Source organism: Capricornis sumatraensis, chromosome 3, assembly GCF_032405125.1.
Source record: "Capricornis sumatraensis isolate serow.1 chromosome 3, serow.2, whole genome shotgun sequence".
Lineage (NCBI taxonomy): Eukaryota > Metazoa > Chordata > Mammalia > Artiodactyla > Bovidae > Capricornis > Capricornis sumatraensis.
This window is the reverse complement of record NC_091071.1, coordinates 164277058-164291110: the sequence shown is the minus strand read 5'-3', so window position 1 is coordinate 164291110 and position 14053 is coordinate 164277058. Positions and strand designations below refer to the sequence as shown.

General features: G+C 40.7%; 1 protein-coding gene across 1 annotated transcript in view; it reads right to left on the bottom strand.

Moving 5' to 3' along the window:
• The window catches only part of DIS3L2 (DIS3 like 3'-5' exoribonuclease 2), a 362585-nt gene that overhangs the window by 279800 nt on the left and 68732 nt on the right, over positions 1-14053 (bottom strand). Inside the window, exon 5 of the mRNA XM_068968636.1 lies at positions 12393-12494. Coding sequence (XP_068824737.1) covers positions 12393-12494 — 102 coding nt within the window. The remainder of the gene's footprint in view (positions 1-12392; positions 12495-14053) is intronic.

Here is a 14053-nt window from a genome sequence, read left to right as displayed (position 1 = left end):
AACAATATTGTGATAGTTTCAGATGAACAGTGAAGGGACTCAGCCATATACATACATACATACATATATATATATATATATATATATATATATACACACACACACACACACACACACACACAAATCCATTCTTCCCTAGAGACGCTAACATTTTCCGATTCAAAATCAAAAGATTCAAGAACTAAAAGCTTGAAATACTGAGATGGAGTCAAAACAGGAAAGCTCTTCCCAGCATAGCTGTCATGCTATTTAAGATGAGCAGCAGGAGTCTGTGAAGGCTCCTACAGTTTCTTGGTCAGTTGGGCAGGAGTAAGGTACTTCATGAGGTCTAATGCACCCCTAGAACGAGGATCAGCAAACCACCACTGACCGGCCACATCCAGCTGCTTTGAAAATGAAGTTTTTCTGGAACATAGCTGCTTTTGCACTACAATGGCAGAATTGAGAAGTTGTAGCAGAACCATGTGGCCCACAATGCCTCAAACATTTTACTATCTTGTCTTTTTTAGAAGTTTGCCAATTCCTACCCTAAAAGGTGCCTATGTCCCCCAAGCTACCATAGGGACATCAACTGTTCACAGGCCATTTGCTTCTAAATCTGATCTGGTTTTCTTCAGAGCATGTCCTTGTCCTACCCTTGGTTCTGTGCTCTGCATTATCAGTTCATTCTCTTACCAGCCAGTCCCAACTTCTTTTAGCATTAAATCTAGTTCATTCTCTGTACACTGTTCTCAAATCTGAACTTTTAATCTGTCATGATTTGACTGATTAAATTTTAAGTAGTTTGGTATATTTCAGAAATCTTTCATTAAAAATAGACAAATTGGGCAAGATTTTCTATCTCAAGCTCTGCCTCTAGGAAATCTGACTTAAGATACTACATTTAAGTCAAGTTTTTCTTTCTCATATGAAAACAAAAGTAACCATCATCTTTGTGTCTCTTTCCTTGAACTACTACCTTTTCTCAGCCTTCTTTGTGCTGTCCTTTGCTCTTTGTGATTTGGTTTCTGCCTTTTCTTTTCTTCCCTACTGAAACTGCTCTGATCTGTGCCACAGATGGCTCCATATTAGCAAAATCTAACTTCTTCTTAAAATTTCTCACTGGGTCTATCAGCAACAGGGCACTGTGGACTACTTCTCCTCATTCAAATGTCCCTTGTTTAGGCTCCCAGCTTAACATTCTCTCCTGGTTTTCCTCCTTCCTCTCTGGAGACCATTTCTCAGTCTCCGACATCTTTCTTCCTCTCCACGGCCATGAAGTGTTGGTGTTCCTCAGACTCCATTCTCAGTGGCCTTATCTCTCCATAAATCAACCCCAGGAAATTTATCCAAGTGTCATTGAGGTTACCCAAATCTCTACCTCTAGCCAAGGTCTCACCTGTGAACTCCCAATTCTAATATCCAACTGTCTCCTAGCTCTACATACCTATACATCCCCAGGCCTCACAAACTCACCATATCCAAACAAACCCATCATCTGTCCCTGCTCCCCTTCCTAACTTAGCACATGGTACCATCATCCTCTGAATTACCCAAGCCTGAAAAGAAGGAGTCATCCTAGCTTCTTCCTTCTCTCTTGCCTACTACATCCAACTGCCATGTTCTATCTTACTAAACAGGCTTAAATTCATCTCCTTACAACCCTAATGGCCACTGTGACTCTTACCATCTCTCACTGAGACTCTTGAATATTAATAACTTTGTTATCAATCTCCCACCAATTTTACTCCTTTCCTTTAAATCCTCCACCCTACCACCAAAATGATATTCTACTATTCAAATCTGAATACATTACTTCTCCTCAAAATCCTTGAATGGCTCCCCAATACCTACAGGGTAACAGCAGAACTCTTTTACACAGTATGTAGACATTTCATGATGTGGCTCTCCTGACCTGCCATTTACCAGCCCAGCCTCATCTCCTGCCACTTTATATCTCTATCTTGCATTTTAAGCTCTAAAGTACTAAAATAGTAGGTGTTTCCAAATCTACCACATTCCTCTCCCTAGTTGCCTAAATTCATAAAACAATTATGTCTATGTCCTAAATCATGACTAGTTTCTATAAAAGGTAGGGTAATATTTGCCTATTGAAAAATTGTTTAAAAATGAAAATTTTAACAAAATTTAAATGAAAAATGTAAATTTTTAACAGTAGCAGTAGCAAGCAACAATATCAAAATACTACTAATAATAACAATAAATTCTGTGTGTGTGTGTGTATGTGTGTCAGTCACTCAGTCGTGTCCAACTCTTTGCGATCCCATGAACTGTAGTCCACCAGGATCCTCTGTCCACGGAATTCTCCAGGCAAGAATTCTGGAGTGGGCTGCCATTCCCTTCTCCTGGAGATCTTCCCAACCCAGGGATTGAACCAGGGTCTCCCATACTGTGGGCAGATTCTTTACTGTCTGAGCCACCAGGAAGCCCTTTATGGTTTATAAATATTACCAAATAAATGCCTTAAAATTTCCTTGCCTTTCATTATAAAAATTATATCATTAGCTTAATTCAAAGATTAAAAATTTACTTTGTACTACACATTGTACTTTAAGGCAAGAATTACATAATTAAGGGTGATCTTAAAGCCCATCTAGATCATTTTCAGGTATTTCTGAATTCTTTTTGCATTAGTGGGGATGAATTTATAGTAAGTGATGTAGAAATTTTTGCCAGATTTCCCTAATGACCAGTGGCATACGTTTTTCAGATGGTTAGCCAGGAATGTCACATATAATGAATCTAATTAATCCAGCATGACAGTTATCAGTGCAGTTCACCAGATATATCCTGCCACCCCAAACTGCAAACATTTTGGAGAACTGTACTTTTTGGCCCTCCTGTGGTTGAGCAGGGTCAGGTGACTCATTCTGGCCAATGAGATGTGAACAGAACTGACAAGCTGCTTCAGGACAAAGGCATTTTAAATATGGCCCCTCTGAGGCTCTGTTTCCTTCTGCCACAGAAAAGAGGACTCCTCCTGACGGCAGTTGTTTCATTCAGCCTGGACTCTGGAGTGATGATCAGGCAAAACACAACCCTAGATGACAGGGATGGGCAAAGGGCATGAGTAAGAAATAAACCACGTCACTGCATAATCTTGCCTACCATCCAATTATCCAGCAATTTCCTCAAAGGAATGTATACTGAAATACTAACATTTTATGTCAACACTTTGTAGGAGCATTTTATGTCTGCTATAAGTAAATGTTATCACTGGTAAATTCAAGAGCTAGGAATAGTAAACTTGAGTCATTACATGATCTTGGCCAAACTATAACCCTCAGTCCTCGTTTCAAAGAAGAAGAATAATATCTGACTTCTCTTGTGCATTTATAATGTGCCGACATTGCTTTAAGTACTTCATCTATGTTAACTCATTCCTTACGATGAATGTGAATTCACCAAACCATCTCTATGGATCTAAGGAGGAGTGAATTAGTTTTCTAGCAAATAATCCTAAAATATTAATTGGGAGTTTCCCAGCACAAATAAGCGACTCTATCCTTCAATGATACATTTCTTATTTTAGACATTTCAATTTGAATTATAGAGATGTGAAGGCATGTTTAAAGCAGGCAAGAACCTGAAGTATTTGATCCGAAAGCTGGCAATAAAGAAGAAGAAAAGAAGATTGTTAAAAATAGGTTTGTGTATATAACAATTTGGGGAAAATCTGATCATGGTAGTAGATATACCTTACCTACCATACTGTTATGGGTGGAGGCTCCAGAGATCTTGCCCTTCAAGATGAAGTACCTTCCAAGTCTTTTTTGGGCCTGCCACACCAGCCAAGAAACCAAACAGTTCTAAGAAATCCTAATTCCACTGGAATTGAGAACAATCCAAAATGATAGTGGTTATATAAGAGATTGGATTAAATATAATCTAGTATGATGGGTGCATATTTAAAGAAGAACTTGGAAGACAAAACTTTAAAACAATCACTTGAAGGAAAAGTTAGTTGTCAAATGAAACAATTTACTGTACTAGACCAATTTCATGTGACCATAAGAAGATTTGGAACAGCCACTGAAAATTAGGGATTAAATGTGCATTTTTTGTTTGTTTGTTTAATGTAGAACAAGAGTAGTTATTCCTATCGGCACTTCCTTTATTCTTTCAAGCTCAAGTTCTTTCTGTGCCAATCTTTTCCAAAATACCCATCTATGCTTCTATTATTTCCTTGTTGAAGTATGAGCATTCTGAATAAAAATAAGTTTTCTTTCTTATTTCAACTGTACAAAAGACATGTTAGAAAACATCAAATAATTGTCCCTGTTTTTCCATCCTTCTTAATTCATGTATTAACTTTGCTCTGTTGTAAACTAAATGAAATAATCCTGTCCCAAGAGAAATTTAGACTTGGCTAACAAAGTGCGCTTACTCCTTGGAAGAAAAGTCATGAGCAACCTAGATAGCATATTCAAAAGCAGAGACATTACTTTGCTGACTAAGGTCTGTCTAGTCAAGGCTATGGTTTTTCCAGTAGTCATGTATGGATGTGACAGTTGGACTGTGAAGAAGGCTGAGCGCTGGAGAATTGATGCTTTTGAACTGTAGTGTTGGAGAAGACTCTTGAGAGTCCCTTGGACTGCAAGGAGATCCAACCAGTCCATTCTGAAGGAGATCAGCCCTGGGATTTCTTTGGAAGGAATGATGCTAAAGCTGAAGCTCCAGTCCTTTGGCCACCTCATGCGAAGCGTTGACTCATTGGAAAAGACTCTGATGCTGGGAGGGATTGAGGGCAGGAGGAGAAGGGGACGACAAAGGATGAGATGGCTGGATGGCATCACGGACTCGATGGACGTGAGTCTGAGTGAACTCTGGGAGTTGGTGATGGACAGGGAGGCCTGGTGTGATGCGATTCATGGGGTCGCAGAGTCGGACACGACTGAGTGACTGAACTGAACTGAACAAAGGGCTTGGTTGATTTATTCTCACTCTACCTTCTCAGTACAATACAGGTATTCAACAAATACCTAGGTGATAAATAAGTAACATTATAGTTTTCCAGGGGGCATTAATATACCAAATCTATTCCAGTCTATCTTACTATATTTTAAATATTCAGACAAAAGAATAAAGAGGCTAAGTTCCAATAAGAAGAAATTTCACTTGAAATCCACCCCTGACTCATTAGCCAGTCAACTTCTGTTTCAGTTTCATCTGATTTAATTGTAATATGCTCTTATCAGCCTCCTTTACTCTGATTTTCTCTGGGCCACTCACTGTGGCTACATCAACTAATCTGCTCACCCTAGTTCCCAATCAAGCAAAGAAGTTAATATTTAAACAACCCTGGCTCCTCCTATATAGAGGACTTAGCTTGAACCCAACTCCCAGATCCAAGATACCACAGTTGAGTTCTGGGCTCCCAAATCTCCTTTGGTACAGTCAAAAAAGACCCAGAATTCTGGTTTTCAAGGTCTTTTGCGCTGGTTCTCGTCCCCAGTATTGCTCTAACCAATTGTCCTAGCTTAGGGATTATACACTATCCTTGACTCCCAGCCTAGTGGCTGCATCTACGAGTCTTCTTGTAATAAGATGGCCCCGCATCTTTAGAAATAGAACCCTGTCCCAAAGTCCCAGAAGGACATACTCCCTACATGACAAATGCCTACCTGCCTTCGGAATACCCGTGTCACATGCCCCATGAATTTGAGACTTGGTGCCAACAGCCAGAATAGCATCGGTGTCTGTAACCTCTTTGATTCTATTCTTGTCCAGCGGGTTGTATCTCTTGGTTTGACTTTATAATTGGGTAAGCGCGCTCAGTTTCTTATCTACTATGTAGGGCAGATGTCTGGTAAGATACGTTCCTAACACCTGCCTCCATAATGCCCTGGGCAGCTATCATATCTCTCTAGTTTCAGGATACAAACACTCAACTCACTCAAATTCTAATTAACTGTTTCTAAATTCTTTATTGTATAAGAATAATACTAGGCCTTTGGGCATCTCAAATGATAAAGTCAATTCTTTACCCATGATGGTAACTCAGGATATTGCCTTATGCTAAAGTATGTATTATTGTTTTCTGGATTTATGTTGATTTTTATGACACCGTCATATCTACAGATCAAATAACTTTCTCCTTTGTATCTACAGAATAACAAAAAACAATGGAATCATGAATTGAAGAGATGTGACTCAATTCCAACTTCATCACTCCCTGGTTATACATTACCTAAATTAGTAAGATGTTTAAGCTAAACCTCAGGTTTCCCATTTACGAAACTGAGATAGACAAACGGGCAGACCCAAGAATGGTGTGAGGCACTAAACACATTTCTGGTACACAGTCAATACTAAAACGTTAGCAAGCAGCAGCCGCCACAGAGTTTATATAAACTTATTTGCAATGCACTGTATTAGATTATTAAGAGAAGTAAACTAAGAGGATTAATTTATTAGAGCTTAAAAAGGGCAAGGTTGTTTATGATTATGGAAGATGAACTTGATGGGGAAAGGAAAGGAAATGGAAGATGCAAGGATCAAATAAATGGCAATCAGAAGAGTTTACAGAGCAAAGAGCAAGATTCTGGGAGCTTCAGTAAATGAGGGGTTAAGGACATTAGTCTTCCTGGAGGGGGGATATCTTGATAACAGTTAGGAATTCCCTCCTCTTCCCAGTGTCTAAGAGCGCTGGTTGAAGGGCTGCAGCACTTAGCCAACTGCACGGCAGGAAGACAGAGCCTTACTTCATGTGTTACTCCCTGGAAGTGGAAATTTTCACAGGCCTCTGCGACCAAATTAATTCTCAGCCCAAGTCATTCTCATTCCATGGCCCCTCCCCCAGAGAAAAAAGCCAAACCTCTCTCCTTCTCCATTCCCATCTTTCAAACCATAGTCCAAATGAAACCTCCTCTATGAAATCGTCCCCATTTATCTCCAGAGCTTAGTGCTCCCACAACATGTATTTCTCCATCGTACAAACTATACTACAGGTGTTCCCATCCCTTTTCCAACCAGCCTATGAGCATCTTAAAAGCAAAGCATGTGACCTGTTCGAGCATGTACCTCCAGCGTCTAGCACAGGGCAGGATGTGTGCAGGGTGAGAAGCCTTCAGGTACCCTCCACTGTTCCAGGCAGAATCATCAAGATCAATGGTTCTACCCATCTGGGGATATGACCATCCACCTTAAAAACCTGAGGAAAGCTACAGACCCTCAGCCTATAAAAATCCACACACACACCTGCACTTTAAAAAAAAAAGCAAGCGTAAGGAAAGCAACAAGCAATAAGCTACGTCAAGAGAGATACAGTCTACCTTTGGTTCCCAAAACCCCAAGTTCTCAAACAAGTCACGAAACTTCCCAGCTGACAAAGTGAAGAAACTATCATTTGCCGCAAACATCCTTCATCAGATTTCTGTAATAAAAAATACAGATACATACCAAAAGCATAGAGGAATTCTGAAATTAAAATTGTTATATAAGAGCAAATTATTTCTTATTACTGCTCCACAGCTTGATACTTTCACAGCTATCTATTTTGCCAAAAAACATGCTGTGAAATAAATTGACTATTTACTACTACAGCGAAAAGAACTGTTGTTTACATACCCAAGAGGGGTTTGCACACAAGCATAAAGAAGCAAAGATGAATAATCCAATTAATTCGCATTTGCTCACACCATTGACTACAGATTCCTTTGATAACAATATGCTTTTGTACTAACAAACCTGTAATACAATTGGCCAGTATGCTGTGAGATGTTTATATTCTACATGTCAGGGGTTCTTGATGACAGTCTGAATATTCTCTTCTCTCTCATTTGACCCTGTCACCAACAACTGTCGCAGGTGGGCTACGGCCAACAGAGCTCCCCTCTTCAGGAGGGGAAGTTGTAAAATACTTGCGCTTAGTGTGTGTGTGCTCAGTCGTTCAGCTATGTCTGACCCTTTTGCAACCCCAAGGACTGGAGCCAGGCTTCTGTCCCTGGAATTTTCCAAGCAAGAATACTGGAGCAGATTGCCATTTCCTACTCCAGGGGATCTTCCTAACCCAGGAGTCAAACCTGCGTCTCTTGCGTCTCCTACAGTGGTAGGCAGACAGGGCTGACTTTAATATAAAAAGCAGTTGTCAAGCAGCAGCTGTGAAGACCCTCAGGAACTCCAAAGAAATGGAACAAGTAAGGAACCCTGAGCCATCCTCTACACTTCAAATCTTCTGAAAGCCCAAGAGGGCCTACACACATACCCAGGCTAACAGAGCCCCTGTCATTGCCCCAACTCTACTTCAAGCAGCAACTCCAAGGGTAGGGGCCCCCTTGCCAGTCTAGACCTTTATCTGTATCCATGCCAATCTCTGCTCAAAAGGATATCATTAATAAAGGATCCAGCGTGCCAGGGGGAGGTCATGGCCCAGCCACAAGGTGTTAAGGTTCATTTCTTCCCTCAGCTATCTTTCTGCCAATCAAGTCTCAGATCCTAGGTCCAGAGAGTTCAGCCCCAGCTCCCTAACTTCTTCTTTCTTTTTCCCTCTTGAGTCACATAGTATAGCCGTGTTACTCAGTGTGGTTCCAGAACCAGTAGCACCAATGTTGACTGGAGCCTTGCACAATTTGGGGCACCACTTCAGATCTACTGAATTAGAATCTGCACTTTAACAAAATCCCTGGGCTGAATCATTTGCAGCTTAGAAACAAGTACTGGCCTATAGGATTGGCCTCAATTCTAATGAGATAGTCTTCATTCATCTTTCTCAAACAGCTACTCTTAGCTTTGCTCTGAAAACCTCCTTCATGAATACCACTCCTCTCCAGACTCCCCTCTACCCATCTGCCTAGAAAGCATTCCCACACGGGGCAGTGACTACCGTAATTCTTGATGAGCTGCCTGGCCTAACTTCCAGTAACTCTGAAGGCAGCCTCCAGGGCCAAGAGAGCTCCAAAGTTCCTCTTTCTGTGCTGATTCACAAGTCTTACGCATTGGTAAGAAAATCATCAGAGGCTTTTCTACAATTAAGCTCTAGTACAATTTCTGGGGTCTCAGCCAATACCTAGCACCCAAGATTTAGGGACTCAGCCTAAAGTCCCTAAAGATTTAGGGACTCAAGCCTTTTGACTTGAAAGATGCCATGGTCCACTCTAGTCTCTGCAATATTTCTCACTACAAGACTGCTATTAAAGAGATTAAGAGTGGACAACATAAAGGATAAACAAGGAGCACTAGCATTTGAAGAAGTGCATGCTTCCCTGGTGGCTCAGTGGTAAAGAGTCTGCCTGCAAGGCAGGAGATGCAGGTTTGATCCCTGGGTCAGGAAGATTCCCCTGGAGAAAGAAATGGCAACCCACTCCAGTATTTTTGCCTGAAGAATCCCACGGACAGAGGAGCCTGGTGGGCTACAATCCGTGGAGTCCCAAAAGAGTCGACGTGTTTAGCAACTAAACAACAGCAACTGCTAACTAAAAAGCAATTTTTATACTGTGGAAATACAAAAGAAGGAACATTACAAATGACAGCTAAAAGGACTTCAAAAGATCCTGACTCCGCCCCTCTTCAGACTTGGCTTCCTATGCTTAATCCTGAGAACAGATTTCACTAAACATCTTCCTCCTCCATGCTTAAGGGCTAAAGGTATATTGACTTCTTCCATGAAGCTTCCTCTTGCCAGCAAGAGGGCTGAAAAAGTCATCAAGCAAGGTAGATCAAAAAATGCCTCCCCAGATTCAAGCAGGTTATATGGACTATGAGCGCCTGAGTGTGTTGATAGCATTTCACTTAGACCTCTGCCCCTTGCACCCTCAGAATGCAGCAGCCTTTTCTCTAAACCAGGCAGAGGTGGAATGTAACCATCATGGTTCACACTCTACTTTATCAGGAACAGAGTCCTCTCTCCAGGACCTCTAAAGATCCTCCTGCTGACCTCTAAATGTTGGCTTTCCCCAAAACGCAGTATTCAGCTGCCTTCTCTGGCTACACTCTCTAGGTGACTGCATTCACTATATGGCTGATGATTCCCAAACTGACATCTCAAGCTTCAAGCTGGTCTTGAAGCTCCAGACTCATTTGTCCAAATATCTTATTTCATTCATTGGTTTCTTCATTTTCAGGATTTTTTACAGGTCATTCAATAAACTACATATATTGAAAGTACACAAATTGATTGGTCTTAACATACACAATTATGAAACTATCCCATCATGAAAATGAACATGCCTAGAGCCCCCAGAAGTCTCTTTGGGGCCCCAAGGTAATCCATCTCTCCTGGTCCCACTTCAGGCAACCAATGATTTGCCTTTTGTCACTATAAATCAGTCTGCATTTTCTAGTCATATAAAGGAATCATATAGCAGGTACTGTCTAGCTTCTTTCACCCATCACAACTATTTTGAGATTCACCCATGTTAAGTATTACATACAGCAATCAATACCATATTATTATTATTTTCTTTACCAGCTAAGTTGTATTCCATTGAATGGATATAACAAAATTGGTTGATGTGCTTATGGACATTTGGGTGGTTTCCAATCTGTCTGGGGCTATCACTAAAAAAGCTGCTATGAACGTTCATATATAAATCTTTATATGAACAAATACCTTTATTCCTCTAAGGTAAACATCCAGGAATGGAACAGCTGGGAGACTTCATCTTTCTTGTTCCTTCTCTGGTTTACCTTTACTATACAGCTGCCTGTTTGCTATAAAGCTGCCTACAGAGCTCTCTAATGACCTCTAGAAATACTTCCTCTGGTTGGACCAGACTGTAATGTACTCTTCCTGTCATCTCAAACCTGGTCAATACTGCTAGATGATGCTTTCAAGAAAAGAGGAAATGACCTAAATCAATCTATATTCCTAGGACCTGGAGCCAACCCTTAGCTGGCGCTTTCAAGGAATCAAGGAAGGAGACTGCACAACTGGCAGCAACTAGGGATGGGAGTTCCCCTGGAGGAGGGCACAGCAACCCACTCCAGTATCCTCGTCTGCAGAACCCCCGTGGACAGAGGAGCCTGGCGGGCTACAGTCCAGGGGGTCGCAAAGCGTCGGACACAACTGAGCGACTAAGCACATCACAGCAGAGGGATGAGAGCTGGGGCAGGGTGGAGGGGTAGATCTGGACTAGCATAATTCACCCTCTGCACTTAACTTCAGTCAATCAAGTATCCTTAAATTCATGTAAGTGTGAGTAGTATCTGTCTCTTTCTAGCTGCCATCCCCACCAGACTAAAAACTCTATAAGAGCAACAACTATGTCCATCTTGATCATTACTAATGTCCATGCACCCTACAAATCCCTGACACATAGGTCTTACTCAATTACTATAGCCCTATCAGATAACAAAAAAGAATTTAATTTATGCCTCAACAAAGCTCTGAGAAAACGTAGTACTTCCCACATTTCTGGAAAAATTAATAATAAAAACTTGAGCTGCTACCATGGGTCAAGAATTATTCTAAGATGTTTACATATATTCACATTTAATCCTATGACAAACCTAGGAAGTAGGTATGAAGTAGGTACTATGATTATTCCCAATCTATAGACGAGGCATTTGAAGCACAGAGAGGTTATATAACTCACCCAAGGTTATACAGGCAAGTGGCAAAGATGAGCTGCAAACCCAAGTAGCCTCGCCTAAAAGCCCACTCTATTAATCACTCTGCTTTAATACCTCTCACTGAAGAAGACACCAAAATCTCAAGTGGCAATAAATTGAGCCAAATAAAATAAAAGATGTGATATAAAGCATACTAGGAAGAAAAATTAATATTTAGATATATGTTACCAGTTTTATACAATTAAAAAGAAACTGCTATGAATTATTCTAGTGCCTGATCCTTATTTAAAACAATAGTCAAAACAAAAGCAAATCTTCCTTTTCAACTGACAGACGTAGACAGAAACTAAAACCCAGAATATTCTCATATTAAAAACATTTTCATCTGCTATCAAATCTCTGTTTTATAAAAATACACAGTCTATTTTTGCCTGCCAAGGGAAGCCCAACCACCAAACTGGACATCACAGAACTAGACATGCACTGCCTGGGTTTACACGAAAGGCAGCAGGAACGTGCGAAGACTGCCACCATCCCTGTGGCTTTGTCTTTCCAGTTCTCCCAGCATTACATGTTGGATAACACGTTATCAGGTTTGAATGTCCCCTGCAAGCTTTTCTTCTACCTGAAAAATTACCAGAAATCAAGGCAAAGCATGTGAGAGGGAAGACAGATCACAGTGGAGGGAACAAGGAGAACTCAAATCATTAGGTGTATGCCCATCCAATGAATCTATGTCCCAAGAGTTCTGTGGCCCGCTTCTGAGGCAACGAGGGCCTGAGGGGTCTGGGACTGCATCAGTTTATGCTGTCTCGCTGATGCACTATGGAATGCAAAAGGCCCTGAGAAGTCTCTAGTGTTAAGAGGAAAACTTAACTCACCTTCCACTGCTCCTCTGGAAGCAGCTTCACGACCACCAGATCCCCATTCAAGGCTCTATTACGAGCAACAACGCCATCAATAAAAATGTCTCGATCACCATCCTAGGTTGGAGAAAGGAATGTAAGAGTCAGCTTACCAAGGCTTGGAATCAAAAATAACTCCCTTGGCTTACAAACTGTAGACTCTACAATCTGCCCATTGACTTAACAGGAACACTGGTATTGCTATTTAGCCACAAACAGACCTAGAGGAAGTTCAGTCTCTTTAGAACTAATAGAATTGGTGATAAACACATAAGAGCAGGTTAACATGATTCTAAAAAAAAATCACCAAATAAGAGCAGATCTACTATAGGCAGGTCAAAAACAAAAATATATAAAGCAAAAAACTAGGATTGCATGCTTTCATAACCAAAATGCGAAAGGAGTAAGTTATCCTTTTCTGTTTTGAATAAAATAAAGCAGATGGTACCCCTTCTATACTGAATTTTTTAAGCAAAAGGAAAGGTAAAAAGCAGACAGTTTGAAAGAAGATAGAAGAAAATCAACATATAATACCCTAAGTAAACCAACCACGGGCAGGGGAAACGACCAGCTCCAGGATTTGGGCTCTCTACAAGGAAGCTGGCATATTCCCTGCCCACCCCCCACCCCCACCCCCCAGGAAGGCAGCAGAGAAAGCAAATCATGGTTTGTTTGTTTTTTAACTGAAGTAGAGTTGTAGTGTTAGCTTCAGGTATCCAGCATAGTGATTAATTTTTTCAGATTATATTCCATTAGAGGTTATTATAAGATATTGGTTATATAATAATTCCCTGTAATGTAGCGTAGTGTTAGTCACTCAGTTGTGTCTGACTCTTTGTGACCCCATGGACTGTAGCCTGCCAGGCTCCTCTGTCCATGGAATTCTCTAGGCAAGAATACTGGAGTGGGTTGCCATTTCCTTCTCTAATAATTCCCTGTGCTATATAGTAAATCCTTGTTGCTTACCTATTTTATCTATGGCAATTTGAAGAGCTGAGCTGAATCTCATACAATCCAGAGCTATGAGTAGATTGCATCACAACTCAGCTCACACTTGATTCATTCAGAAGTTTGCATCTATTACAGAATCTCTTATTTTAAAGATACTCACAGGCAGCTCAAAATTTAAAGTTTGAGTCAACCTCTTCTAACTACCTTTTAAAGCCGAAGAGTTCAGTCCTTTATTTGAATGCCATAAGACTTGATCTACCCATCAGAAAGAATGGGCGGGGAGGAAGTGGTTAATGATCAATCTGTTGGAAATACAAAGGGATCTGGGGGTATTCTAACTAAGTATTTAGGAGGCTGGAGTTGGGAAGCAACCCAAGTATGCCATAATGGTCAGAACATCCTCCATCGATAGAACAGCTTCCTTTGGGCCAAACATAAATTCTACAGATACACAAAGAGTGCCTCTTGGTGATAAGATGCACAAAAAAGCTGTATAGAACTTTTTGCAATATAGTTCTGAGCTGAAACTTTGCTTTTTTTAATAAAAAAACAGGTTTTGATATCTGGTCTATTTCTTCTCTTTATCTTATCCGCAAAGAAGATAAAAAAGCATCTCAATAACATCAGTTTATCTTAGTCTTTTGGAAAAAGACGCATGATTTTATTCTAATTCTGTATCTTACTTT